At 66.9% G+C, this 27788-nt stretch overlaps 1 protein-coding gene across 1 annotated transcript in view; it reads right to left on the reverse strand.

Moving 5' to 3' along the window:
• PIEZO1 (piezo type mechanosensitive ion channel component 1 (Er blood group)) overlaps window positions 1-27236 on the reverse strand; it is a 53106-nt gene extending 25870 nt beyond the window's left edge. The window contains exons 1-2 of the mRNA XM_077133273.1: window positions 27120-27236; window positions 7763-7858 (exon numbers count right to left, since the gene is read on the reverse strand). Coding sequence (XP_076989388.1) covers window positions 7763-7858; window positions 27120-27183 — 160 coding nt within the window. The 5' untranslated portion in view covers window positions 27184-27236. The remainder of the gene's footprint in view (window positions 1-7762; window positions 7859-27119) is intronic.
• Between the last annotated feature and the right edge of the window lie 552 nt (window positions 27237-27788).

The raw sequence follows: 27788 nt of genomic DNA on the forward strand, positions 1-27788 counted from the left end.
ACCCCAGGTCTCAGCATCTGTCTTTGGCCTTGGGGATGCCTGCAGTCCTCACCCCACCCGGGCCTCCCCGTCCGCCCCTGCACCCAACCCAGCACGCCACTGCCCAGTAGGGGGTGGAGCTGCTCGGATGGCCCGCCTACAGCCAGCGTCCCTCCAGCACCTCCTGCCCTCAGCTCTGCTGGCCCCAGGTTGCCCCTGGCACCGCTTCTGCCCCATGGAACACCCACAACTCCCGGCTGCTGGCCCGGCCCAAGGTGGACCCCTGCCCACCATGCCCACGGGGATGGCCAATCTCCTGCAGGACTGGCCAGTGCTGGTGCCAGGCTCAGGGCTGGAGGAGACCCAAGGCAGTGCCAGACTGCCCGTCAGGCACCAGCGGGGAGGGGCCGGGGCCTCCCTTGTCCCTCTCTCCCACCTGTGCTTCCAGCTGCCTGCGAGGTGGGATGTATGGGGACCTGGGGGCGGCTGGCTGGGGCAGAGGTGAGGGCAGCACCAGGTTGGAGGTGGGGGGCGGGGGACAGGGCTGGGCCAGGCGACCCCACGGCAGGGGCTGAGCGGCACAGGAATCACAGCTGCAGTCGGTTGCCCCGAAACAGGGAGGGGACCCCTTTATCCGGGGCCCCAGTGTCACCACATGGCCCTCAGAAGTGGACAGAAGGGGCAGGGCAGAGCAGAGCGGGGGCTGGAGCCAGGCTCCGGGCAGCGGCACCTCCCCGGCGGCCCCAGAAGGCACAGCCCTGCCGACACCCTGTTTCACCAGGGAGCTCCGCACGGCCCCCAAACTCCACAACCGTCTGGGAATAAATGTGTGTTACTTGAAGCCACTGGCCCGTGGTTGTCCCAGCAGCCGGGGACTAGCCACACCTGAGACCCAAGCCCCATCGGCCACGCCCAGCCCCTCCCGGGAGGGCAGCAACCCGGCCAGAGCCCCTCCCACCGGCCCCTGGCAGTCCCTGGGCCCTGGTGGGTCACTTTGTGCCTGTCTCTGCTGGGCGCTGGACTGCCCACGGCTATGCCTTGCTTTCCCCGGGGATTCTGTTAAGTCTGAGTGTTGACCCCTCACCCTTCCCAGCAGAAAGACCAGCTAACACATGGACCTGGGGTGGGTGTAGACCTGTGGTGGTGAGGACCTGGGGTAGGTGTGGATCTGTGGTGGTGAGGACTTGGGGTGGGTGTGGACCTGGGGTGGGTGTGGACCTGGGGTGGGTGTAGACCTGTGGCGGGTGTGGACCTGTGGCGGGTGTAGACCTGTGGTGGGTGTAGACCTGTGGTGGTGAGGACCTGGGGTGGGTGTGGACCTGGGGTGGTGAGGACCTGTGGTGGGTGTGGACCTGGGGTGGGTGTAGACCTGGGGTGGGTGTAGACCTCTGGCGGGTGTAGACCTGTGGCGGTGAGGACCTGTGGTGGGTGTAGACCTGTGGTGGGTGTAGACCTGGGGTGGGTGTAGACCTCTGGCGGGTGTGGACCTGTGGTGGTGAGGACCTGGGGTGGGTGTAGACCTGTGGTGGGTGTGGACCTGTGGTGGGTGTAGACCTGTGGTGGGTGTAGACCTGTGGTGGTGAGGACCTGTGGTGGTGAGGACCTGGGGTGGGTGTGGACCTGTGGTGGTGAGGACCTGGGGTGTTGACGACCTGGGGTGGGTGTGGACCTGGGGTGGGTGTGGACCTGTGGTGGTGTGGACCTGGGGTGGGTGAGGACCTGTGGTGGGTGTGGACCTGTGGCGGGTGTAGACCTGTGGTGGTGAGGACCTGGGGTGGGTGTAGACCTGTGGTGGTGAGGACCTGGGGTGGTGAGGACCTGTGGTGGGTGTGGACCTGTGGTGGTGAGGACCTGGGGTGGGTGTAGACCTGTGGCGGGTGTAGACCTGTGGTGGTGAGGACCTGGGGTGGGTGTAGACCTGTGGCGGGTGTAGACCTGTGGTGGTGAGGACCTGTGGTGGGTGTAGACCTGTGGTGGTGAGGACCTGGGGTGGGTGTGGACCTGTGGCGGGTGTGGACCTGTGGTGGGTGTAGACCTGTGGTGGTGAGGACCTGGGGTGGGTGTAGACCTGTGGTGGGTGTAGACCTGTGGTGGTGAGGACCTGGGGTGGTGAGGACCTGTGGTGGGTGTAGACCTGTGGTGGGTGTAGACCTGTGGTGGTGAGGACCTGTGGTGGGTGTAGACCTGTGGTGGGTGTAGACCTGTGGTGGTGAGGACCTGGGGTGGGTGTGGACCTGTGGCGGGTGTGGACCTGTGGTGGGTGTAGACCTGTGGTGGTGAGGACCTGGGGTGGGTGTGGACCTGTGGTGGGTGTGGACCTGTGGTGGGTGTAGACCTGTGGTGGGTGTAGACCTGTGGTGGTGAGGACCTGGGGTGGGTGTAGACCTGTGGCGGGTGTAGACCTGTGGCGGTGAGGACCTGGGGTGGGTGTGGACCTGTGGTGGTGAGGACCTGTGGTGGTGAGGACCTGGGGTGGGTGTGGACCTGTGGTGGGTATGGACCTGTGGTGGGTATGGACCTGTGGTGGTGAGGACCAGGGGTGGTGAGGACCTGGGGTGGGTGTAGACCTGTGGTGGGTGTAGACCTGTGGTGGGTGTAGACCTGTGGTGGGTGTGGACCTGGGGTGGGTGTAGACCTGTGGTGGGTGTAGACCTGTGGTGGTGAGGACCTGGGGTGGGTGTGGACCTGTGGTGGGTGTAGACCTGTGGTGGGTGTAGACCTGTGGTGGTGAGGACCTGGGGTGGGTGTGGACCTGTGGCGGGTGTGGACCTGTGGTGGGTGTAGACCTGTGGTGGTGAGGACCTGGGGTGGGTGAGGACCTGTGGTGGGTGTGGACCTGTGGCGGGTGTAGACCTGTGGTGGTGAGGACCTGGGGTGGGTGTAGACCTGTGGTGGTGAGGACCTGGGGTGGGTGTGGACCTGTGGTGGGTGTAGACCTGTGGTGGGTGTAGACCTGTGGTGGTGAGGACCTGGGGTGGTGAGGACCTGGGGTGGGTGTAGACCTGTGGTGGGTGTAGACCTGTGGTGGTGAGGACCTGGGGTGGGTGTAGACCTGTGGTGGTGAGGACCTGTGGTGGGTGTGGACCTGTGGCGGGTGTGGACCTGTGGTGGGTGTAGACCTGTGGTGGGTGTAGACCTGTGGTGGGTGTGGACCTGTGGTAGGTGTGGACCTGTGGTGGGTGTAGACCTGTGGTGGTGAGAACCTGGGGTGGTGAGGACCTGGGGTGGGTGTAGACCTGTGGTGGTGAGGACCTGTGGTGGGTGTGGACCTGTGGTGGGTGTAGACCTGTGGTGGTGAGGACCTGGGGTGGGTGTGGACCTGTGGTGGGTGTAGACCTGTGGTGGTGAGGACCTGGGGTGGGTGAGGACCTGTGGTGGGTGTGGACCTGTGGCGGGTGTAGACCTGTGGTGGTGAGGACCTGGGGTGGGTGTGGACCTGTGGCGGGTGTGGACCTGTGGTGGGTGTAGACCTGTGGTGGTGAGGACCTGGGGTGGGTGTGGACCTGTGGTGGGTGTAGACCTGTGGTGGGTGTAGACCTGTGGTGGTGAGGACCTGGGGTGGGTGTGGACCTGTGGTGGGTGTAGACCTGTGGTGGTGAGGACCTGGGGTGGGTGAGGACCTGTGGTGGGTGTGGACCTGTGGCGGGTGTAGACCTGTGGTGGTGAGGACCTGGGGTGGGTGTGGACCTGTGGCGGGTGTGGACCTGTGGTGGGTGTAGACCTGTGGTGGTGAGGACCTGGGGTGGGTGAGGACCTGTGGTGGGTGTGGACCTGTGGCGGGTGTAGACCTGTGGTGGTGAGGACCTGGGGTGGGTGTAGACCTGTGGTGGTGAGGACCTGGGGTGGGTGTGGACCTGTGGTGGGTGTAGACCTGTGGTGGGTGTAGACCTGTGGTGGTGAGGACCTGGGGTGGTGAGGACCTGGGGTGGGTGTAGACCTGTGGTGGGTGTAGACCTGTGGTGGTGAGGACCTGGGGTGGGTGTAGACCTGTGGTGGTGAGGACCTGGGGTGGGTGTGGACCTGTGGCGGGTGTGGACCTGTGGTGGGTGTAGACCTGTGGTGGGTGTAGACCTGTGGTGGGTGTGGACCTGTGGTAGGTGTGGACCTGTGGTGGGTGTAGACCTGTGGTGGTGAGGACCTGGGGTGGTGAGGACCTGGGGTGGGTGTAGACCTGTGGTGGTGAGGACCTGTGGTGGGTGTGGACCTGTGGTGGGTTTGGACCTGTGGTGGTGAGGACCTGTGGTGGTGAGGACCTGTGGTGGGTGTGGACCTGTGGTGGGTGTAGACCTGTGGTGGTGAGGACCTGGGGTGGGTGAGGACCTGTGGCAGTGTGGATCTGTGGCCGGTGTAGACCTGTGGCGGGTGTAGACCTGTGGCGGTGAGGACCTGGGGTGGGTGTGGACCTGTGGTGGTGAGGACCTGTGGTGGTGAGGACCTGGGGTGGGTGTGGACCTGTGGTGGGTATGGACCTGTGGTGGGTATGGACCTGTGGTGGTGAGGACCTGGGGTGGTGAGGACCTGGGGTGGGTGTAGACCTGTGGTGGGTGTAGACCTGTGGTGGGTGTAGACCTGTGGTGGGTGTGGACCTGGGGTGGGTGTAGACCTGTGGTGGGTGTAGACCTGTGGTGGTGAGGACCTGGGGTGGGTGTAGACCTGTGGCGGGTGTGGACCTGTGGTGGGTGTAGACCTGTGGTGGTGAGGACCTGGGGTGTTGACGACCTGGGGTGGGTGTGGACCTGGGGTGGGTGTGGACCTGTGGTGGTGAGGACCTGGGGTGGGTGAGGACTTGTGGCGGGTGTGGATCTGTGGTGGTGAGGACCTGGGGTGGGTGAGGACTTGTGGCAGTGTGGATCTGTGGCCGGTGTAGACCTGTGGTGGTGTAGACCTGTGGTGGTGAGGACCTGGGGTGGGTGTGGACCTGTGGCGGGTGTAGACCTGTGGTGGGTGTAGACCTGTGGTGGTGAGGACCTGGGGTGGGTGAGGACTTGTGGCAGTGTGGATCTGTGGCCGGTGTAGACCTGTGGTGGGTGTAGACCTGTGGTGGTGAGGACCTGGGGTGGGTGAGGACCTGTGGCAGTGTGGATCTGTGGCCGGTGTAGACCTGTGGCGGGTGTAGACCTGTGGCGGTGAGGACCTGGGGTGGGTGTGGACCTGTGGTGGGTGTAGACCTGTGGTGGGTGTAGACCTGTGGTGGGTGTGGACCTGGGGTGGGTGTGGACCTGTGGTGGGTGTAGACCTGTGGTGGTGAGGACCTGGGGTGGGTGTGGACCTGGGGTGGGTGTGGACCTGTGGTGGTGAGGACCTGTGGTGGGTGTGGACCTGTGGTGGTGAGGACCTGTGGTGGGTGTAGACCTGTGGTGGTGAGGACCTGGGGTGGGTGAGGACCTGTGGTGGGTGTGGACCTGTGGCGGGTGTAGACCTGTGGTGGTGAGGACCTGGGGTGGGTGTAGACCTGTGGTGGTGAGGACCTGGGGTGGGTGTGGACCTGTGGTGGGTGTGGACCTGTGGTGGGTGTGGACCTGTGGTGGTGAGGACCTGGGGTGGGTGTGGACCTGGGGTGGGTGTGGACCTGTGGTGGTGAGGACCTGGGGTGGGTGTAGACCTGTGGTGGGTGTGGACCTGTGGTGGGTGTAGACCTGTGGTGGGTGTGGACCTGGGGTGGGTGTGGACCTGTGGTGGTGAGGACCTGGGGTGGGTGTGGACCTGGGGTGGGTGTGGACCTGTGGTGGTGAGGACCTGTGGTGGGTGTAGACCTGTGGTGGTGAGGACCTGGGGTGGGTGTAGACCTGTGGCGGGTGTAGACCTGTGGTGGTGAGGACCTGGGGTGGGTGTGGACCTGTGGCGGGTGTAGACCTGTGGTGGGTGTGGACCTGTGGTGGTGAGGACCTGGGGTGGGTGTAGATCTGTGGCCGGTGTAGACCTGTGGCGGGTGTAGACCTGTGGCGGTGAGGACCTGGGGTGGGTGTGGACCTGTGGTGGGTGTAGACCTGTGGTGGGTGTAGACCTGTGGTGGTGAGGACCTGGGGTGGATGTGGACCTGGGGTGGGTGTAGACCTGTGGTGGGTGTAGACCTGTGGTGGTGAGGACCTGTGGTGGGTGTAGACCTGTGGTGGGTGTGGACCTGGGGTGGGTGTGGACCTGGGGTGGGTGTGGACCTGTGGTGGTGAGGACCTGGGGTGGTGAGGACCTGTGGTGGGTGTAGACCTGTGGTGGGTGTGGACCAGGGGTGGGTGTAGACCTGTGGTGGGTGTAGACCTGTGGTGGGTGTGGACCTGGGGTGGGTGTGGACCTGGGGTGGGTGTAGACCTGTGGTGGTGAGGACCTGTGGTGGGTGTAGACCTGTGGTGGGTGAGGACCTGGGGTGGGTGTGGACCTGGGGTGGGTGTGGACCTGTGGTGGGTGTAGACCTGTGGTGGTGAGGACCTGGGGTGGGTGTAGACCTGTGGCGGGTGTAGACCTGTGGTGGTGAGGACCTGGGGTGGGTGTAGACCTGTGGTGGGTGTGGACCTGTGGTGGTGAGGACCTGTGGTGGGTGTAGACCTGTGGTGGTGAGGACCTGGGGTGGGTGTAGACCTGTGGCGGGTGTAGACCTGTGGCGGTGAGGACCTGGGGTGGGTGGGGCCTTTCAGCCTGCCCAGGGTGGGGCCCTTTACAAACAGGTGAGCGCGGAGACAGACAGCCAAGCCCAGAGAAGCTGAGCGAGGACGGCAGCAAAGCTGAGGGAGGACACAGAAACCGAAGCCGGGGCCGAAAGCTGTGGACACCGGGAAAGGAGGACGAGTGGTGCCCAGGGTGAGGGGCCGGGGCCCGTCTTGGGGGGAAGCATTGTCCTGGGCAGAGAACTGGCAGCCTGTAGGCTGATAAATGCCCACGTGAGGCCAAGCCAGCTCTGGAATGTTGATTCCGCCGGCTTTAGCAAGAAAACAGGGAGACAGACCTCTGGACACTTGCTCCCGTGGAAAAGCTGGCACAAAAGTGGGCTCTGCAGAACTCAGAGCTGGCGCAAGAGGCCCGGCACGAAGAGTCCCTCTGGGAAATCTTGGTGCCCCTGCCGTCTGCTGCCCTGTCACCCAGAGGCTGTGCCCAGCAAATAAGCACCTCTACCAATGCCATGCTCGGGCAGGCCGAGGGGCAGGGGAGTAGGCGCCTTCTCCACCCTGTCCCCATCCAATGCGAGAAAGGGGCGACGGCCTGCTGGCCCGCCCTCTCTGGAAGGTTCTGTGCTGTGGTCTTCAGGGCCATGCCCCACCCTGCCCCTCCCTGGGCACAGCTGCCCAGGGCCACCCTACCCCACCCATCCATCTGTCTCATGGCACAGAGCACAGGGCACGGCCGCTGCCCTCCGGATCCTCCGAGTCCTGGTGTGGCGAGAAACTGTGCCCACAGCACACGTATAATTGCACGCCCACAGCACGTGTGTAATTGCACGCCCACAGCATGTGTGTAATTGCACGGCCTTTCCAAAGCGCAGAGGGGGCGCGGAGGGGCCGCTGCAAGGACAGACGGGCCCGGAGGCGAGTGGGGGAGGGGCCTGGGAAGAAGCTGTTCGTGTGGTCAGCGTGCCACTCCCGGGGGCGCCCAGCTCCTCTGTGGGGACGCCGTCCACCCTGCACCCTTGGGGGCCTCCTCCTGCCAGCAGCCCTGAAAACTGGGGAGGAACCTCACGGCCCCACAGGGAAACTGCCCGGAGCTCTGGGCCTGGCCTGGTCCAGGCTGAGCAATGCAGTGCCCCCTGCCTTCTGCCCTCTGCCCCCCAGCGCCCACTCCACCTGCCTGTCCTTACCTGGAAAGCTGTGCCGGGCGGGGCCTGGGAGCCACGGGAGCAGCAGCAGGAACAGCAGGTAGACGAGCGAGAGGAGGTTGAAGCGGACCAGGCAGGCTGCAGGGAGAACGGGCGGTCAGCAGGGTAGCAGGGCCTGGGGATGCAGCACCCACACGTGGGGCCCAGGCCACGCCACGCCCGGCAGGGCCGCACCCCCTGGCACACTGCGTTCCAGGACTCGCCCTGGACATCTTCCTCTGTACCACCCGGCCGCACCCCACAGCTGGGGTGGACGCCGAGGCCGAGGCCAATCCCTCACCACTGGCTTTTGCTCCTTTTTAAACATCTTATTTTTGCAGGCAGCCTGCAGCGAGGCTGGTCTTTGTCTGGTGTACAGCTCTGCATGCCCCATGGGTCCAGGAGCCCATGGTCAGGATGCCCAGCACTGCTCGCCCAGAGCCTTGGGGGTCGTGGCCCCTGCTGGCCGCTTGCTCGGATGGCCACCCACGCGCACGTGCCCACAGTTCCCCCCGGCCCTTCACTTTGGGAACTCAGCCTCACGCCCTCCCGGTGGGGCCTCTGCCAAGGCCTGTGGTTCCCGACCTTCTCGGAGGGCAGCAGCCCCGCCTGCCCCGTGCTCTGTCCTGACACAAGGCTCAAGGTCAGGGACGCTGGGTCCCCACTCACTTTCCTGGGGGGCCCAGCAGAGGCGTGGCCCACAGCCGCGAGCAGCACCGAGTTCCCCGGGGGCTGGAGGCTACTGACCCGGGCGCCCCACGCCACGCCACTTCCAGTGGCTGACCCGCGCCCACCCCAGCCTTGTCCCCCAGAACCTGAGCAGGGCACAACCTCCCAGCACCAGTTCCCGCTCCCTGCTGGCCACTCCGACACAGCTGGCCAAGAGGGTCCCGCTTCTCCCCGGCTGCCACCTGCCCGGAAGGCTGGTGTGGAGGGTAGAGCTGCTCCCGAGGTCACCTCAACCTCCTGGAGTGACCTCCCCGGGCCGGCAGCCATCTGCACGGGGACACGCACAGGCCCAGGGTGCAAAGAGTGATCAGGGACTGGAGGGAGAGCCGCCAGCCATGGTGCCCCCGAGCCTTCACCCCCCCCCCAGCCCGGCCAGGTCCCTCATGCCCCAACTGCCCAGCTGCAAGTGCCTCCAGGCCTCCCAGGCACCTAGGCCACACCCGGGCCACACACCTGGGGCGCTCGCTGTCCCCTGGCCTGCGCCTTGTGGCTGGGGGAGCTCGGAGCCTGGAGGCCCTGTGATGTGCCTTCACCTCTGTCGGGAGGCAGAGAGGAAGCCAGGGGCTGTGATCCCGAGCAGCAGGAGTCCTTCCCCAACTGTAACCCGAGGCCAGGGGCCTGCAACAGTGCTCTCCCCACGGTCTGGCCCCACACCCGGGACGGCCCCTGAGGGTCTCCAGGACACTTGGGGTAAGCTCTGCTCTTTCCCCCCCTCCGGGGGCCCAGAGAATGCAGAGTTGTGGGGATGGGCCAGCTCCAAGGGCGTGAGAACCTGCCCGGCCCCCGCGGCTCCCTCGTCACCCTACAGTGGGCAGGCCCCCCGGCCCCCGCTTCCCTGGGGGCCCTGGCTGTGGACAGCACCGCCTCGGGAAGTCGGCAGGACGTGGAGACGGACACACGGACAAAAGGCATGGCGCCGGACCTGGAGGCAGGAAGCCACGCCCACCCGCGAACCCGGGCACGGAACTACCCGTCACCCCAAGAGAGGAGGCACTGGGGGGCCCCGCTGGACACTGAACTGGACCCCAGCTGCTCACCCTGTCCCTCCTGCACACCTCAGGGGCTCGACCCGCCCCCCCCAGCGCACCCACCGCCTAAGGCCACAGGCTCGGTGCTCTTAAATCCAACATTTTCCAACACTTATATGATTCAGAAAACACAAAATCAATCTGCTCTGGCCCAAGAGGAGGGGGAAATGCACTTACAGAGAAAGCTTCTAAAGCGGCTTGTTTTCCAGCCCGCTGGGCTCAGCCTCTCCCCACCTCAGGGCCGGCCCCAGCGGTTCCCAGGGGAGGCCGCCCGAGGAACCTGCTGAGCTCCCCGGCCAGGCACTGCCCCTGGGAGTCCCCAGGAGCCCCCGCCTGCTGCGCCAGGATGCCGGACCCTGAGCGGGCACTGGGGGTTGGGGGGCTCCAAGCCGGGCAGGCGGCTGAGGCAGTGAGGCTGCCCCGTGAGGTCCCGAGAAGGGCCCTTGGGCAGCTCCGGGGAGGCCGGGCTGGGGCTGAGGGTGCTCCGGGCTGAGGGCAGCCTGCGACACGGGGCAGGACGGGCAGGCACGGGCGGTCGGGGTGAAGGTCGGGAGGAGAGGGGGCAGGAAAACCCCCAACATCACGGCCACGCCCAGCGTGGAGGCACTGCTCGGGGTTCCCAGGCCCGAGGCGGCCCTCCGGCCCCCCTCCTGACTCACGGCTCTGGGGTCCCCCGGGGGAGCTCTCATGCTCCTGCAGTGGCCCCCACGCCAGGCCGGGCCAGAGAGGACGCTGCCTCTCCAGGACCCCGCACTCGCTGGCCATGGCCACGGGATGACTCTCAGCCCAGTGCTCCTCGGCTGCACCCTGGTGCACATGAGGGGGGCACAGCAAAGGGGGCCCCTCTCCCACCGCCTCTCCCCCAGGACCCCAGCCTGCCCTCTGTGTCTGCCCTTTGGTTGGGGCGAACAGCTGGGCTGGGGGCGGAAGGGGCCCCCCTGAGGAGGGGGCCGTATTGAGGGGGGGCTGGCATGGTCCAGAGCGCCCGACCCCGCAGAGCCTCCCAGGGTGGTCAGGGCAGAGCTGCCCCCGGACGCGGACGGGGAGGGCCCGGGGCCAAGGCGGACTGGCCCCCGAGGAGGGTGTCTACCCCAAGTGGGCCTCTGGAACACCCGGGGTGGAGCGGGAACCCTGGGGCTCCCCCGGCCCCCCAGCCCAGGACTGTGGGCGCATCTGCACACTCCTTGTCGTGCCCCTCAGCAGACGCGAGGCTAAGACCCAGGGGCTCGAAGGCCCCGACCCGCAGAGACTGGGGTGAGCCCAGGGCCCTCGGGCCTCACAGGACACAGGCCCCAGGCAGGCAGTAGGTGGGGGGCCAGAGGGTCCTCAACGGGGAAAGTCAGGCCTTTCAGCTCCTGAGGCCCTGGACGGGGGAGGGGGATGGAGGCCAGGCCCTGCCCCCCACCCTGTCCCCCATTAGCTGGCCTCAGGGACGTGGACAGCGGTGAGCAGCCAGTCAGCACACAAAGCCTGGCCTGGGCCACTCTAGGTACTGCGGCCTGGACCAACTCCCACCACATGCATGTGTCCAGAAGAGGAGACAGAGGTTCTGAGAGGAAGGGCCGTGATAAGTGTGGCAAGTGCTGCCACCAGGACACAGATCCAGACTCCAGAGTAGGGAGCCAGGGCCTTGGGGGCACTCGGCCCAGCCACCAGCACTGGGCTGGGACTTGCTGTGCCAAGGTGGATAGGGGAGAACTTCAGAGGGAAGCAGTCCCAGCTGCCTGCCTGGAGGAGGGGGCAAGCTGGCTCAGGCTTGGGGAACAGGACAGGAGGTTTCAGCCAGGGCCAGGCCCCAGCCTGGGGCGGGGGGCACAGGCCCAGGGCGGGGGGGACAGGCAGCTCTACAGAGTCAGGCCCGGGCGGGCAGTGGGACCCCAGTGCCCACTGCATCTCTCCGGCCAGCACGTGCTCTGCCTTACTTTGTCTGGACGAGAACACCATAAACATTTCCCTTCTGGAGCTCCTGCAGGGGGTGGGGTGGGGGTGGGGGCGGGTGGGGCTGCAGAGAGGAGGGGGAGGGGAGGAGAGGATGGAGGGGCCTGGCAGAGGAAACCAGGCAGCAGCTGCCCACCCCCGCCCGCCTCGGCTAGGGCCTCCAAGGCAAACTCGGCCACATGACCCCCAAGCGGGCCAGTGCCCGGAGGTGTGGGGAGCCGGCCCCGGGGACAGGGCCACTCCCAGCTGCAGAGCGGTCAGTGTGGGCCCGCTTGTGGCCCTGGGCACGGGCCCCACGAGGATAGCCGGAAGCTGGTCCGTGGGAAGGTGAGCTGACCAGGGTTCTTTCAGGAGGGGTTCCTGGGCCTCCAGAGCCAGCTGTGGCGCCCCTAGGAGGAGGCGGCTCTGCCCGGCTGGGAGCAGCCCCCCAGGCTGTCAGTCACCTCGAGTTAAAATCAGACCCACCCTCCCAGCACCGCAGGGCACCTGAGACCCCCGCCCCCTCGGCCCCACGCCGCCTCCATGCGGGGTCTGCCCGCAGTGCGCTGCATGGCCGCTGGGAGTTCCCACCGTGCCAGGGACCGACCATGCCGGCCTCGCTCCCTCCCGGACCAGGAAGGGGAGAGACGGGGAATTGCAGCTCGGCTGGGGCACCCTGGAGACGCCGAGAGAAAACTGTCCCCACAACACTGCAGGTCATGGGGCTCCACGCCCCTGGGGACCCCATTTCGCCCGCAGGCCCTGACGCCCCCACCCCTGTCTCCCCGCCGTGCACCGCACACTGGCCGTTCCCCCGCAGGGCAGGCAAGGGACGCGCCGTCACCAGCTGGAGCCCGGCCCAGAAGCCTGGGGCGCTGCGGTGCTGTAAGGGGTTAATGAGTGCGGCAACCAGGAAGCTGGGACCATGGCCCATCGGCCAGGGGGCACGAGTGGGGGTGGGGGGACAGGGGCACTGGGAGGGTACAGAGGGCACAGGGGGCAGGCACTAGCAGCCTGATTCTGTGCCACACTGCCAGCTCCATGAAGCTGGGGTGGGTGCCAAGGGGCAGGCTCCCTGGTGGGTGCTTTTTCAGAGGGACCTCACAAGCAGCACCCCTGACTGTGATGGCCAGTTGGGCAGCGTCCCCGGGGAAGCCTACCCGCCCCTCCTGACCACACCCCAAAAGGCCGTCTGTGCTGTGCTGAGTGGTTGTCGAGGGTCTCCCGGGCAGGGAGGGGAGCGGGCACCTGCACAGCGGGCAGAGCGCAGGCCCAGGGCGAGGGGTGACAAGGGGCCCGGGCTGGAGCCCACGTCTGGCCAGGGCTCCTGACACCATGTCTGTGACCATGCCAGGTGGCACTGGTGCCCCTTTACAGGCACATCAGAGGAGTAGGGACCCCCAGGTGGCCTCCACGGAGACATATCAGAGATGCAGGGACCCCCAGGCGGCCTCCACGGAGACATATCAGAGGAGTAGGGACCCCCAGGCGGCCTCCACGGAGACATATCAGAGGAGTAGGGACCCCCAGGTGGCCTCCACGGAGACGGGGCAGGAGTGGCAGGAAGGTCTGGGGGCAGCAGGGCAGCAGGGCAGGGGCACAGCTTCCCAAGACCACTCAGGGTCCCCATCCTGCCTGGCTCCTCGGTGCCGGACAGAGAGTGGGGCGAGGCCACCCCATTCCTGTCATCCCTCCTTCCCCCAGGCCTGCCCCACCCAGCTTTCTCTGGACCCCCTGCCCAGCCAAGGGACAGGAGGCCAGTCCCGGCCTGACCTACACCCCCCAGGACAGCTGCTCGGGCTCGAGGTGTTTTTTGTGTTCTTTGTTCCCTGAAAGGTCAAGCCAGGGCACCTGCTGCCACCCGGCTGAGGACACCGTGCGGGGCGGGAGTGGGGTGGGCGGTGACTTCCGGAGCAGAACGTGGAGCCCTCACCCACCAGTCCCCCCAGCTGTAGGACCCCCCGGCCCCCTCCACCCACCAGTCCCCCCAGCTGCCCAGCCTCCTTCGGCCACAGAGACCAGGCCCCTGAGTGGGCGGCCGCCTTGTGGGGTGCCCAGCGCAGGGGTTGCCTGGCACAGGGCCCGGGTCCTCGGCCATGTGGAAGCAGTGACTGCCCCGCGGCTTCCTCTTGATGCGAACTTGGGGGTGGGTGTCGGGGCCCCGGGAGCGGCTCACGCTCCAGAGCCGGCCGCTTCTCCATGCACAGCCGGTGGAACTCGGGGGCAGGCGGTGGTCTTGCCGGAGCCAGGGGCTTGCCCTCGGGACACGAGGGGCGGGTGGCCCAGCAGGGACCCGGACCCACGTCTCCTCCCCCGGTGCCTCCTCCCGGCACCCTCGCCACAGGGATCCTGAGCCCGGGGCCCGCAGGCCTGGGGTGTCCTCTGGCCACCGCGGGGTCGGGGGGTCTGGTACTTTCCAGGAGAGGCGGGGGGTCCACAGCCCACGGGAGTCCCAGCCTCCAAAGGAAGGAGGAGTGTGGGGGAGGGAAGGGGCTCCCTGCTGAGCCACGAACCCCGTCTGGGCAGGGGGCAGGGCAGCCCTGGAAGGGCCACAGTGGGACGGGGGCTTGTGCCAAATCACATGGGGGGTAGGGTGGGAGGGTGCCACAGCCACCATCCCAGGCCGGCGCCTCGCAGCCTCTCTGTGCTCCTGCAGCCGGGGCCACCGGGCTTGGCCAGGCTCTGTGGAGGAAGGGGGGCTAGCACGCCCTCGGCCAGGTGGAGACACTGAGGCCAGGCTGGGAGGGACCTGCTGCCTACCACCACGGCCACCTCCCTGGAGACTAAGCCTCCACCCAGGCCTCGGGGGAAAAGAGGTGTTGCTCTCATCCCCCCAGCATTCACACCTCCTCCTGAGAGCTACCCCCCAGCGCTGCCCGGTCTCAGGGGACAGTGGGCCCATGGGCTGGGAGGACACAGCAGGAGCAGGCCGGGCCTGGGCTGTGGCCACGTGGTGTCGGCTCCAGGTGGCAATTTAGGCCCAGGGCCAGGGAGGAGCTGGTGGCCGACGCGCTGTCCGGGCTGAGGGCCAAGTGGGCAGGTCTGGCCAGCTCCTGGCGGCTCAGGGTGGGCGCCTCCGGCCCCCAGGTCCCCCAGGGCTGCCCCGCTGACACACTGTGGTTCCCAGGCCATGGCTGGGCAGGCTGAGGCTGGGGCAGGGAGCCCAGGCAGGGTCAGGCAGGCGTCTCCTCACGTTCCCCTGGCTGACCTGGCGAGTGGACAGGACATTCCAGAAGGGCTCCCGGCCATGCTGGTTAACTCCAGAGGCCTTGGCGTTGAGCTCTGGGTAAACAGCCCCATCCAGCACCTCAGCTGCTCCCCAGGCACTGCAGGCTGGCGGGCGATGTGACTCCAGCCATCAGGCCATCCAGTAGTGGCAGCTCGCCAGAGCTCAGGGACAGGGCTCTGGAGACGTGGGGAACGCAGGCTCCTCTGGCCAGGTTGCAGGGCTCTCCCTGAACCAGGACCAGGCCTCATGGGCGAGCCCAGGCCACCTGGCACCAACACCAGGACAGATGGCCAGGCTGTCCCCATGGCCCTGGCCCCCACGCCCACCCCAGAGCTGCTGCTTGGAGGAAGGGCCTGTGTCGGGGAGGAGGAGAGGGGCTGTGCCAGGCGACACACCCCTCCTCGGGGGCAAGGACATACTCAGGTCCAGGGCCAGTAGGTGCCTACAGGAGCCCGTCACAGCTGTGCCCCCTCCCCACGGGCTGCACCCGGCTGGAAGCCCCCCAGTCAAGGTGAGAACCATGGCCAGCTTTGCCCACTGGAGGGGTACAGCTGGGCCAGGCGAGGGGTCACAGGGGATGGCAGGGGGGTGCGGCTCGGGAAAGAGCTGGCCTGGCTGGCGGCGGGGGCACGTGAGCAGCAGGGGCAGGTGACGAGCTGCTGTGCCGCCCCCCCAGGCCCCTCCCTGCCGCACGCCGCAGTGTCGGCACACCAGGTCTTCACTGCCCCCCAGAGCACCGAGGGTCCCAAAGGGGAGCCCCAGTCCGCAGCAGTCCCCCCGGGGACCCTCTGCAGGAGGCGCCCGTCCTCACCAGGCCTTGGGGGCTTCGAGGAGCCTGAGAGACCGAGGGCCCAGAGCTGCAGACCAGAAGGAAACGGGCACGATGTGTGCCCAGAAGACACAAACGTCACAACTGTTAGTCTCTTCTACTTGCCAAAACCTGTGCTAACTCACATGATGACCGTTCTCACTGAGCTGGTCACTGTCTCTCCCGGGCCCCAGGGGGCAGGCCGGCCGAGCAGCCGGGCAGGGAAAGGGCCCAGCGTGGACTTCCGGGTGCCCCCAGGCCTGCCCCCCAGTGTCCGCCCTGGGCTGAGCGGCACCCCCCCCCCACTAGGTCGGGCCATGACTCAGGTCCCCGCCCGCTGACTCACCCGGCCCGCAGCTCTCCCGGCCCGTCCAGTCTGGCTTTCGCAAACTGCCCCAGCATCTGGGCACTGGCTGGCTCTGCTCTCCGGGGCCGTCCCACCCAGGCCCGCCCACCAGCGGAGACCTGGTCCTGCCATGTGGCGGCTTCCAGCAAGGGAGACGGGACAGGGCAGTTCTCTAGCCCCTTGGCCCTGGATCTGTCCCTGAGGGCAAGGGTGGGAGGGCAGCAGATGAGAGACGCGGCCAGTGGTGCTCAGCTGGACGGACCTGTCCTGGCTCAGCCCTCCCCAGCTGTGACTCAGTTTCCCTTTGAGTGAAAGGGGGATTGTCACGTGGGCCGTGACCACCTCACTCCCCGACAGAGGTGACTCAGAGCAACCCCTGCGGGGCCCAGGACAGACAAACACTGACCTTCCCAGGAGAACGACGCAGCCACTGGGGCTTCTTGTGAGGGCACGCGGCCTTGGGGGACCCTGGGGCTGGGGTGACCGGCTGTGAGGTCTGCACGGCCAGGGGTGGGGGCCAGAGGCCATGAGTCCTCCCAGCACAGAGCCACGGCCAGGGCGGGCACAGACACGGTGCTTGGACATGCTGAGGCCACAGGGCAGGGGAGCCAGCTGCCTCTAGAAACTGCACGGGTCCATGGCCGTGGTCGAGGGAAGGCCAGCGCGGTTGTGTGCAAACTCCGGATGGCGGGCCCAGGAGGCCCAGTGCACATAGCCCCGAGAGGGTCTCCTGGGAGGCAGCCGGGCCTTCTCGCCGCCCCTGACCCCTGACTCTGCCAAATGAAGCAGTGATGAAGCAACCTGCTTCTGTCCCCCCCACACTTCCTCTCCTCTCCCCAGCGAAAGGGACCTCAGGCATTTCCTTCCAGGAAAGGGCCCTTCCCGCTCTGGACGCCATCCCAGACCCTGGAGAAAGCACGGCCTCAGGCTGCGCCAGCCCCTGCAGCAGGGGACATCCCACAGCTGTGCCCTGCTCAGGCCCCTGGAGGCCGCTTGCCCACCCCAGGTGAGCACACAGGGGCTGCAGGCATTCTCCTACTCCTACATGAGCCTCTGAAGCCCTGGGCACCTGGCCCCAACCACCACTCGCATCTCAGACTGCTGCCGGGCCCTGCCCATGGGGCCCTCCTGATGGCCTCCGAGGTGCCAGGACGAGGGGCCATGACCCCGGTCATCACAGGGAGTACAGGGCAGGGGGCGAGCTGTGCGCCAGGCCTCATGCTCCACCCTCTGAGCTGTGCTGTGCGGCCTCCGAGCCCCCACCCACACACGCGAGCAGCACCCCGAGCTTTTTTGGGACCATCTATAGGCGCCTATTCTGATCCCCTCACCTCTTTCCCCGTGGCAGCAACGACACGTGCCTGCACAGCCCCTGCCCGCCCTGGCAGACCCCAGGCCCACGGCGCCTCCTTGCTGCCCCCTGCCTCTCCCCGGCCCCCACCCCAGAAGCCTCCGAGAACCCCACCCGCATAGAGTGGCCCTGGTGGGCATCGGGGGCCTTGCAGCCCGTCCAGCCTGCCCCTGGGCCCCGCATCTGTCTCCTGGTGATGTAATGAGCTCCCCAGCCTGATAGGAGAAGATGCTTAAGGAGCCACTTAGGAGCAGAGAGCAGGTGGCCCCCCACACGCGGGGGAGGCGGGCGGGGGACAGGGCTGGCCCTTGCTGAAGGGGCCTGTGCGCTCAATTCCTGGAAAAAGAGGAGAGAGACCAACACTGCCACCCCCCACTACATCCTGTTTTTATGGAAAACTAATCTAATTCCTGCCCGTGGAGCCAGCAACAGACATCCGCCAGGATCCCAGAGGCCCCGGGCAGGACCCCCCGAGGGTGAGGGTCCAGTGTGGTGGGAGCCCACCGCCCGTCCAGCGGCCCCCAAGGGCAAGCCACCTTCCTCCCTGGCTGCCAGGACCGGCTCTCCTCCGTCTTCCAGCACCAGCAGACCCTGCTGCGGCGAAGCCTTGGCCGGCCTGGGCAGGGGGCAGCCGCCCCTCGGGACCACAGCCCACAGTTGCCTGGCCAGGCTTGCAGGTCAGAAAGTACTCGAAACATCCCTAACTACAAGCACTGAGCCCCAGGCACTGTGGCCGAGTGGCTGGCCAGCACAGGCCTTGTGCAGGCAGCTGTCCCCATGTGAATGCCTGGCCCCAGGCCGCCAGCTCCTGGGAGCTGCCCAAAAATGACACCCACTGGACGCCCACCAGGGCAAGGGTCAGCAACGCTGTCCTTGGCGACAGAGGTCATGTGTCCGGAGCCACGGCGTGCTGGGACTGCGAGCCAGGCCGGCCTCGGCCCTCTCCCAGGCCCCTCCGGATCTGATGGCTAGGCTCGGGGGCCAGGGTTGAGGTCCGGGGACCCGGGCTCTGCCAGCAGGAATAAAGAGCAGAGCAAGCGGCTGAGAAGCAGCGCGTCCCCCGCCCCACGCAGGCAGGAGCCCCACGGCCACGAAGTGAAGCCGGGCAGGTGCTGACCTTACAATTGGAGCCAGAAGCCTGGGCCTGTGGGGTGCCCAGGGGCAAGGAGAGTGGCCCCACAAGGCTGGCACCCCTGGGCACCCCTCCAGCAGCTGTCTACATATGGTGTGAGCCGGGGAGGCTGTTCCCTGCTGCAGGCAGGGTCCAGGGTGCGGCCAGGCCTCCCAGATGCGAGGCCCTCGAAACCAGGCCTAGGGGTCTCTGCAGGCCCAGTGGGCACTGGACCCACCACGCCAGGGCTTGGCTCCAGCCCGGCCATGTTCCAGAACATCCAGCGACAGTGCCAGGGACAGGGCAGGATTCCAGGCCATCGAGGTCCTGGCCAGCAGGAAGGAGGGCCCAAGGATGGGGCGGGGCCAGGGTCCCCAGCACAACGCAGGCGGGTGGCGTCCGGCCACCATTCAGACACACTGGCCACGACGGGAGACTCTCAGCTCCAGGGCACAGTGTCTGGAATGATCCAGAACCATCGCCCAGGCCCAGCGGCTCTTCCTGTCTTCATGGAGCCAGAAGCAGGGGCTGAGGCCCCGAGTCTGTGTGCAGACTGGAGTGAAGGGGGGCAACCCTGCAGCCCCCCGTGGCAGCAGTGAGCCCGCATTGCACAGAGGGCTCCGGTAATCCTCACCCACTCCAGGGCCCGGCCTCCCGGCCACCTCCCCTGCCTGGGTCACCTCGGCAGCCGGCCCTGCTGCCCCTCCTCAGGCGATCCTGCCGTGGAGCCCCTCGCCTCCCCTGTGGATGACCTGAGGCCCCGTCACCTGGAAAGCGCCCGAGCCCAGCCCGCTTCAGATGTGCCCTAAATACCTGTGGGGCCTGCGAGGGCGCCCAGGGGGAGTTCCGGCCCCTCCTGGGAGCTCGCGGTGCCTCTCAGGCACTGGAATGCAACAGAGCCTGTCCAGCCCAGCCGAAGTGCCCCGAGAGCGCCCTGACCTCAGAGGCAGCAATGACTGCCCCACCCCGCCGGGGCACAGGCGTCTCCCCGCCCTCCATGGCACTGTCCCTTAGGCCCCCGTAGCTGGCACCAGCCCTGAGCCTGCACCACCTGCTCTCGGGAATGGGGCGCTAGGCCAGCCACAGGCAGCAGATGTGGGGCACAGGGGGGGCTTCCACACCCCTCCCTGAAGGGGCTAAGGGAGGGGGCGGGGGGAGAAGGGGCCTCATCCTAAGTGGCGGGGGCTGGGCGGACACAGGGCCACAGAACCAGGACGCCTGGGGGGCTCCAATCCCTGCCCCATCGCCGGCGCCGTGCTCCCCGGGACCCAAGGGCCGGAGGGCTCTCTAGGGTCTGTCCTGAGGGGCAGTCTGAGGCCGCAAGTGAGTGCAGCGGGGCCTGCACTCAACCCTGAGGGATGGCCTGTCCTGAGCTTTCAGAAGGACACATGGACGGGACGGAAGGCATGGACACTCAACGCCAGCTCCCCACCCGCCCTCCAGCCGTCCGGGAAGATCCAAGTCAGCCGCACATATGACCCCAGGGAGGGCCGTGGGGCCGGGTGGCCACCTGCCCTGGGCCCATGTGCAGTGCCCACCGCCACGGGAGCCCATGGAGGCAGGATGGGCCTCGCCGAGCCCCCAGCACCAGCCCACACCTTGCGTGGCCCCTGCCTGCTGCACCCCCTCAGACGTCACCACCGGGGGCCACGTCCCTCCACTGCCTCCACCTCCACGCAGACCCACCCCGGCCACGGCCCAGAGGCTCCTGAGCCCCGGAGATTAGCGCCCGCCCCGCTGCCCGCCCCGGGCTGGGAAGGCCTGCGCCTGCGGATAACGGACAGAAACATGTCGCCCTGCAGGGTGCTAGGGCGGGCCGGCCACTTCTGTGGGCGGAGCCTCAGGGGGCGCCCGCTCTCCACCCCACAAAGCCCACAACGCCCCGCCCTCGGGGGGGTGTTCCCACAGGACCTGCAGTGGTCAACCTGTGCCTGGCCAAACCCCAACAACACAAGCTGGGGAAAAACACAGGCATGTGCCAAGGGGCAGACTCTCAGCGGGCTCAGCGCCCTCCCAAGCAGCAGGGGGACGGGGCGGTGGTGGCCACAGCTGCTGTACCCAGCTCCGGGCAGGTGCCGGGAGGACAGAGGGGGCTCCGGACAGCCTTGGCTCCGGCTTGCGGGGGGAGGCCACAGGAGCACAGCTTTCACAGCTGGGCAGCACTTGGGAGAGCTTATGCGACACCTGCAGAGCCCCCACACCCTCAGTCCCTTGGCCTCACTGGCCTGACTCCTGGACTTTATTCCTCCTGGAAAACGGTCACAAGAGACAGAGGCAGTGCACAGCAGCCTCCCTGCAACCCCTGGGCCGAACGGGGGTGGGTGTACATCAGTGGGACACTGTTTGCAGTGATAGAAAAGAGCCCGAGTCACCAGCAGACACCGAGGGGAAGCCGCCCCCATAGAGACGGCCAGGCAGGGGCGACTGGGGCCTGGGGAGGGGGGCTGCGCGTGGGCAGGAGCAGGCCGGGGGGTGGGGGGAATGGGCGTGCAGAGCGGCAGGTACAAGGCACCCCACCGGGCGGTGCTGAGCAAGGGCACCCCGGGACCAAGCACTCAGAAGGGGAGAACGTCTCAGGATCGGGAGCCGAGACAGGCCTGCACTGCTGCTGTGGGGAGCCCCACCAAGAGAGATAATGACACCCCAGCCCCAAATCCATTCCAGCCAACCCTAAAGAACACCCGGGGCAATTTATAAGATCCCACAAGGGTTCCAGGCACTAGAGTAACTCTCCAGAAACTTACAACCTCCAGAAGGGTCCCTGGTCCAGGTAAGTCCCGAAACCTAGAGGGCCCAGCCGCTCCAGAACATCAGATAGTTCCCGCTCCCTACCCCATATTAGTGACAGAACGTTCCAATATCAAAAATTTAAAGTGACCATAGGCCAAACACCCCTAAAGAGAGGGATGGAAAGATCAAAGGTGATGGTGGAGTTATACAGAAAAGATAGGATTTAACACCTGAATATGAATGCTGAATCGTTAAATTTCTATCGCTTCTAGTCTCCAGTATTTTAGAGCAGCTAGAAGTAAAAACCTAAAATTGTGGAATTGTAACCCATGTCAAACTCTGAACTATGTTCTACAACTAACTGTGGTCCTGTGTTTGAAATGTATTGCTTTTTAGTATATGCTATTTTAGTATATGTAAGTCGATTTTGATGATAGAATATTTATTCCTTCTAGCCTCTTATATTCTGGGGCAGGTAGAAGGAAAAATCTGAGAGGATCAGATGGTTGCCCATGACGAACTCTGGGATCTGTCCTGTAACTACGTGTTGAGGAGAGCTTTGAAAACTATTGCTGTTTTCTTTCCTTGCGTTGTATATATTTTATATTCTACAATAAAAAAAAGTTGGAAGAAAAGAAAGAACAAGCCGCTCCATCCCGCTTTGGAAAGGGGCTAAAAGGCGTGCAGAGACACTGCGCCAGGGACGCAGGAGGCGGCGCTGCCTCAGAGGACCCCAGCTGCCCACTGCACACTGCCAGGCCCCCCAGGGGCCACCGGGTCACCCGCCTGCAGATGGCACAGTCGAGCGGGAGGGGCTGGGGCCTGGGGGGCAGTCCCGCCTGGGGGACCGGTGACGGGGGTGCTCAGGTAGAGAAGTCCCCGGGAATGAGGGCGGGCAGCAGGAGGCGGCAGAGGGCACCACCTTGGCCGGGCCGGGGACCAGGGGGCTCCGTGACGGGGGGCCAGGGCGAAGGTGCATGCCCGAGGCCGAGCCAGGGCAGGGAGAGGCCCGTCGGGATGGAGAGGGAAGAGGAGCAGGGAAACTGGTCCCCACACATGGGCCTGGGGGCTGGGCGACAGGAAAGCTACATGACTGTCACACGCCCCCAGGGACGATGGCCCCCTGTGTGCCCGGCCCTCGGCGCCCCTGACCTGCTGCTCTGGGAAACAGCGCAGGCACCCCATGCCCCGCCAGCGGAGGGGAGTGAGCCCCGGAGAGGCAGGCGGCATGGCGCCCGGAGGTGGGAGTGGCCGCACACACGGGAGAGGTCGGAGGTCACGGGGAAAACAAGGCCCTGGCCTGGCTGCAGGGGATGAGGTCGCTTCCTTCTAACAGCTCCCCTTTACCCAATGCGGGGTCCCGGGGATGGAAGGAGGGTCCCAGGAGGTGAGAGCAGCACCTGCCCCAGTCCCCGCCCCGGTCCCACCTGCCCGTGCGCGGCCTGCTACCCAGCTTGTCCAGCTGCCACCAGAGCCCAGAGTGGACCCTTGGCCGCGGCCCTGACCCTTCAGGGGATTCGTGTCTGTCGTGGTTTTGTTTTATTGTCTCCCCCCCCCGAGGACCCACCAAGGAGGCCATCCCACGGTCAGTGGCCTTGGGACACACTGGGGACAAGGACGGGGCAGGCGCCAGGCCGGGCTTAGCCAGTGCACCTGGGGTGGGGGTCCCGGCCCGGCCCACACAACCTCGCCCCTGCCTGCTCGGGCTGCTCTGTGGGAGTTGCCCCTCCCTGGGCTCCTCAGCCGCCCGCTCACTGGCGGAGGAAACCACAGGAGACGGGGGGCGGGCCGCTGCCCCACTTCAGCCCGAACCCAAGGAAGAAGTGCCCGAGCTATATATACTCAAGGAGAAAAACAGTGTGCAGATTGGAGCCGTGAGAGGGCCCTAAAAATATTCCCTACAATTATGCTGTTGAAACACACCAGAAAACCTGGCCCACCCCACTCAGCAAAGGCCCGAGATGGCTGCAGCGAGGTGGCCACAGGGTGCCCTGGGCCACCCTGGGAGCTGATCAGGGCTTGGGTCTAGGGCCGGTCACTCGGCGAAGTGGTGTCACTGCCCCGAGGATGAACAGGCTCCCCAAGGGCCAGTCGCTAGGCTGCACAGGCCCAGCCTCAGTTGCCCCTTCTACAAGGTGGGAAGGCACAAGGGACCCGGCCTCCCCCGGAGAGACACTCGTTGGTGAGCCGAGGAAGGGACGCATGGGGAAGGGCTGCTGGGTCCACATGCGACACACATGAGACACACATGACACACACCACACATGCTGCTACACGGAGACACCAGGGTCTGGAGGCGACACCACAGCCCGGGGCCATGTGTCCTTCCGGGGTCGATGCAGGGCACATGTCAGAGGGTGAAAGCAGGCTCTAGCACGTGTGATTATGCCTCATGTCCTCTGACCTAGGGGCACATGCCATTCGAGTAATAAGGACCGAATGACAGAGAGTGCAGGGGCAGCTCGGCCTCAGCTGTGGCCCCTCTGATGCCCAGGCCCCCAGTCCCTGCAGGGGCAGGCTGCTCTGTGGGGGGCCGTGCCTCCAGCTCCCCACCCGTCTCCCTGCTTCCTTTCAGCCAGAGCCGCGGGATGGGACCCGGGATGGAGTGCCCGGAAGCTCCCCTTCCCTGTCCTCCTGGCCACCAGCAAGAGGGGCTCCTTCCAGGGGCGAGAGCTCTGACCCCCAGGCACAGGTGGGTCGGGGGCCTGGAAGCTGCCACCTGCCACTTGCAACTTCCCGCCCCCGTGCCTGCTGCCCCCCTCCCCTGCAGCACCCCTCACACCCCTCTGCCCATCACGGCCCCCTGCCTGTGCTCAGCACAGAGCTCTGTGGGTAACACGGCCCCAGGCACGGCTGGGCTGGCTTCCCTGGGGGCTCCCCATGCACCAGGCACTGGGCGCTGCAGAACCCCCGTCTCAGCACAGGTGGGGACTCTGAGGCCTGGAAAGGGGCCCAGCCAGTCCTCAGCATGAGAGGCCGCTGCTGCCCCACATCCCTCGCCTGCCAGGCCAGGCCCTCAGCCCAGGGGAGGGGGCCACCAGCCCTGGCCCCGGCCCGCTCTGTCCTCAGGCCCCCGCCAGGCCCCTCCTCCCACAGCCCCTGGGGGGTGAGGCCCCCCGCCGAAGGCCACAAGACAGCCTGTCTCCCCCAGCTGGGGGTCCGGAGGCGGCGTGGGACGGGCAGAGGTGTGCAGCTGGGGTCCTGCCCACCTCAGGTCTTGAGGCAAGCCTGGGCGGGGTCACCTGCACCCCATGAGCCGGGAGGCCGTGTGCCTTATCTGGTGTTTCTAGGGCATCCAGAGGCATCACCAGGTACAGAGCTGCTTCGGGAACCGGGGAAAAAGGCAACACAGGACACAAATGTCTAATTATCCATTTCTAAACTACATGGAGTGAAGGCCAATGCTCTATTGAATCCTCAGGAAAAGGCAATTTCTGAGGGCGAGCGGGGTGCGGGGGGCTCTGGTGAGAGGGGCTTGCCCGGGCCCGAGCCCAGAGCCTCAGGGCCCAACGTGGGGGGAGGCCCTGCAGTGCCAGCCCCAGGCCTGCCCGCCCTCCCGCCGAGCCCCACACAAACGTCAGTGCCTCCGGGGGGGCTCAGGGGGGCTCCGGTGGGGAAGGTGCACTAGCTCTCGGGCCCCTGGTGGCTGGTTTTCCAGAAAGCAGTGGGTCACTTGGCCAGAATGTCGAGGTTCCCAGGAGGAGTGTGGACGCTGCGTCCTCCCGCACACACACAGGAGGCCGCTGCTGGGAAAGCGCCGCCCGAGGTGGAGAGGGGCAGAGCCTGACCCAGCGTGTGGCTCTCGGGCAGCAGCAGGCCGAGGCCGAGGCCAGACACTTCTGGGGCTGCCTCCCGGGGGTCGTCGGCAGACACCAGCCGCACTGCCCATCCGGCCTGGCCTCTCGCGCCTGCACCCAGGCCCCTTGCGTTTCTCCTGGCCGAGGGCGAGCAAGCCCTCCTGAGGCTGCTGAGGCAGTGGCTGAGAAATGCCCCAAAAGGAGGAAGCGTCCCTTTCTGGGTGACGCAGGGCGGCCCGGGGACGCCCCACGTGTGGGTGGGCGTGCCCGGGGCCTGTGCCGCAGGCCGCATCCTGAGGCTGCTGGGCGCCGCGATTCTGGCAACTGTCACCACTTCCTAACCACCTGCCTTCGTGCCCCAAGGTAGAGCTTCCACCCTCGGGCCGAGTCAGGGTGCCATCCTGCTCCATCCGATCACACCTCTCTAGAAGCTTCCACATGGGGCCCCAGTCCCTGAGGCAGTGCCCGGACGGCAGCAGTCACGACCTCTAGGCCCCATCTGGCACTCCCAACCTCTCCCCAAACACTCCAGATGCCGCCAGAGCAGCCAGAGTGGAGGGGAGCGCAGGGGTGCCACGCAGGGGGACGGCGGCACCCTGGGGACTCCCAGGCCTCTCCGGGCGCAGGACTCTTGACCCTAAGGCTGAGTTTAACTCCCTGAAGCCGGAGCCCAAGGCAGGGTCCATCAGGCTGGGGTGTGCTCCCCACGCCCCAGAGAGCTGAAGCCCTGAGCCAGCACCATCTCCTCATCCCTCCCGAGGGGACTGAAGACCAGAGAGCAACAGGAGGCTGCCCAAAGGGTCACAGCCCAGGACCCAGTATAGGCCCTGGACTCAGTCTCGGGGGCCGGCAACCATGGCCCAGGGGCTGAAGCCACCCCCCGGGTCTCGGCCACCAGAGAGAGGGGACTTCTCCGCCTTTCCGTGGCCAGGAGAACTCGGGTGGCCTCTGCATGAGAAGCAGCCAGCCCTGGATGCGGTAGCCCCCCATCTGCGCTCCCCCATCCCCAGGCCTCCCCAGGGCCCGAGACCACCACAGGCCTCCTGCTTGGGGACAGGAAGGCCCCTCCGATTCGCCTCCTCCCCGAGGGGCCGCCTACAGATGCGGCTGGTTGCTGAGGGGCGGTCAGAAGGAAAACTGCACCCCGAGCAGCTTGCCCCGTCCCTCCCAAGGCCAGGTCGCCTCCTGACCCACTCGGCCCATCCCGCCTGCCTCCGGCCTCCGCTCCCTGAGGGAACAGGGCCGCAGCACGGGGTCCCTGCTCGCCAAGCCCACGAGGTTGACTGCACTGGAGAAAGCTCTCCCAAACCTCTTCCCAGCCTCAATGCTTTTCATTGATTCCTGCCCTGAAAATTTCCCCAAGTGTCACCAACTTTCTCTGCCACAAATTAAAACGGAGACTGTGTGAGGGCCAAGGCGCAGGCCGGCCCGGGCCCTGCACTCCCCGCCCCGTGGGAACAGCTCCCACACGGGGAGAGGCTGGCAGGGCCCCGCCGGGCTGGGCCCTGGGTGCAAACTCGCCGCTGCGCAGAGCCTGGCAGGGCCTTTCACGCCCCAACCGCTCCATTTTTCCGTGAATTAACTTCATCAGGCTGCTCTCCAGAGCACACCCGGCAGAGCCGCCGCGGGGCGGGGGCTGGGCCGGGGTCCCGGGCAAGGTGAGGCAGGGAGGGGCACTGGGCCTGCAGCTCTGGGGTGCACCAGGGCCCGCTTTCAGGCACAGGGCAGGAGGGGGCGCCAACGCCAGGGCCAGGGAACCCCAACAGCCGGGAGGCTCCCTTCCCCCAGGGCAGAGGCGCCGGCCCCTCCCCGCAGCTCGGGACACCCAGAGTGAGCCCCGAAGGGCAGGGGAGCCCCAAGTATTTTTTCCCAAGGACCAGACTGGGCAGCAGAGGGATGAGGCGGTGGGGACACTAGGGCGGGAGGGCCCGGATCCAACCGTCCCGGGCAGGAAGGCGCCTGCCCTCCCCGCCTGCCCAGGAAGTCATGATGCAAGTTTTGCCCTTTTTTTTTTTTTCCAGGGAGAAAGAGAAAAAGGCACTCATGCTCCCGCCACCCGCCCAGCCCTCCTGGGAGGCCAAACCCGCCCCGGGCCCAGGCCCTCCTCCCCGCCGGTCGCCCCGTCCAGGGGTCTTGCCCGCCGCGCCCACCGCCCGCGCTCCGAAGCCCTGCCAGGCCGCCGCTCTCAGGCCTCTGGAATGCGGGCGCCCAGGCCTGGCGCGCCCCGGGGACTCCCCGCGGCCCGCCTCGCGCCGCCCTCGCCCGTGGGGTCCTTCCTGCCGCCCCGCGCCCCCACGTCCCGCGCCCCACTCACCCGCCAGCAGCGCGAGGGGCAGCAACAGCCAGTAGAGGACGGCGCCGAGCACGTGCGGCTCCATGCCGGGGCCGGGGCGCGCGGACACGGGGCGCTAAGGGGCGGCGGGGGACCCCAGAGCGCAGGAGGCCATGGCGTGGGCGGGTGGCAGCAAGTGCCGGGCCCAGGACCCGCGGCAAGCCCGAGGGTAGGGGTCCGGTGTCCCTCAACGGCCGCCGCCTCCTCCTCCTCCTTCTCCTCCTGCCAGCCGGGGCCAGGCGCTGGGGGCCGATAGCAGGAGCCCTGACTGCTCGGGGCCGCCCTGCCCCGCGGGGGAACGGAGCACGGCGCGGCAAGAGCAGAGGCTGAGCGGGGACCGAGGCGGCCCGGTGGCTTCCCTCCCCGCGCCCGCCCTGGCCCTTTATAGGCTCGGCCCCCGCAGCCCCTCCCTGGCCCGGCCCGCCCCGCCCCGACGGCCGCCCGCCCTCCCCGGCCTGCCGCGGCCCCGCAGCGCCCGCCCCCCGCCGGCGCGGAACTCGGGTCGGCAGAGCCTCCTCCACCGGCGCCAGGAAGGGCCGCCCGTGCCCCCCACCCGGCTGGCCGCCGCCCCCCAGCACGTGGGGACAGGAAGGGGCGCCTCCCGGCCGGCCTCTGGGGCAGCACCCCCCACCACTGCGCCCCGCAGTGGTG

This window comes from Tamandua tetradactyla, chromosome 16 (genome assembly GCF_023851605.1).
Source record: "Tamandua tetradactyla isolate mTamTet1 chromosome 16, mTamTet1.pri, whole genome shotgun sequence".
NCBI classification, from domain to species: domain Eukaryota; kingdom Metazoa; phylum Chordata; class Mammalia; order Pilosa; family Myrmecophagidae; genus Tamandua; species Tamandua tetradactyla.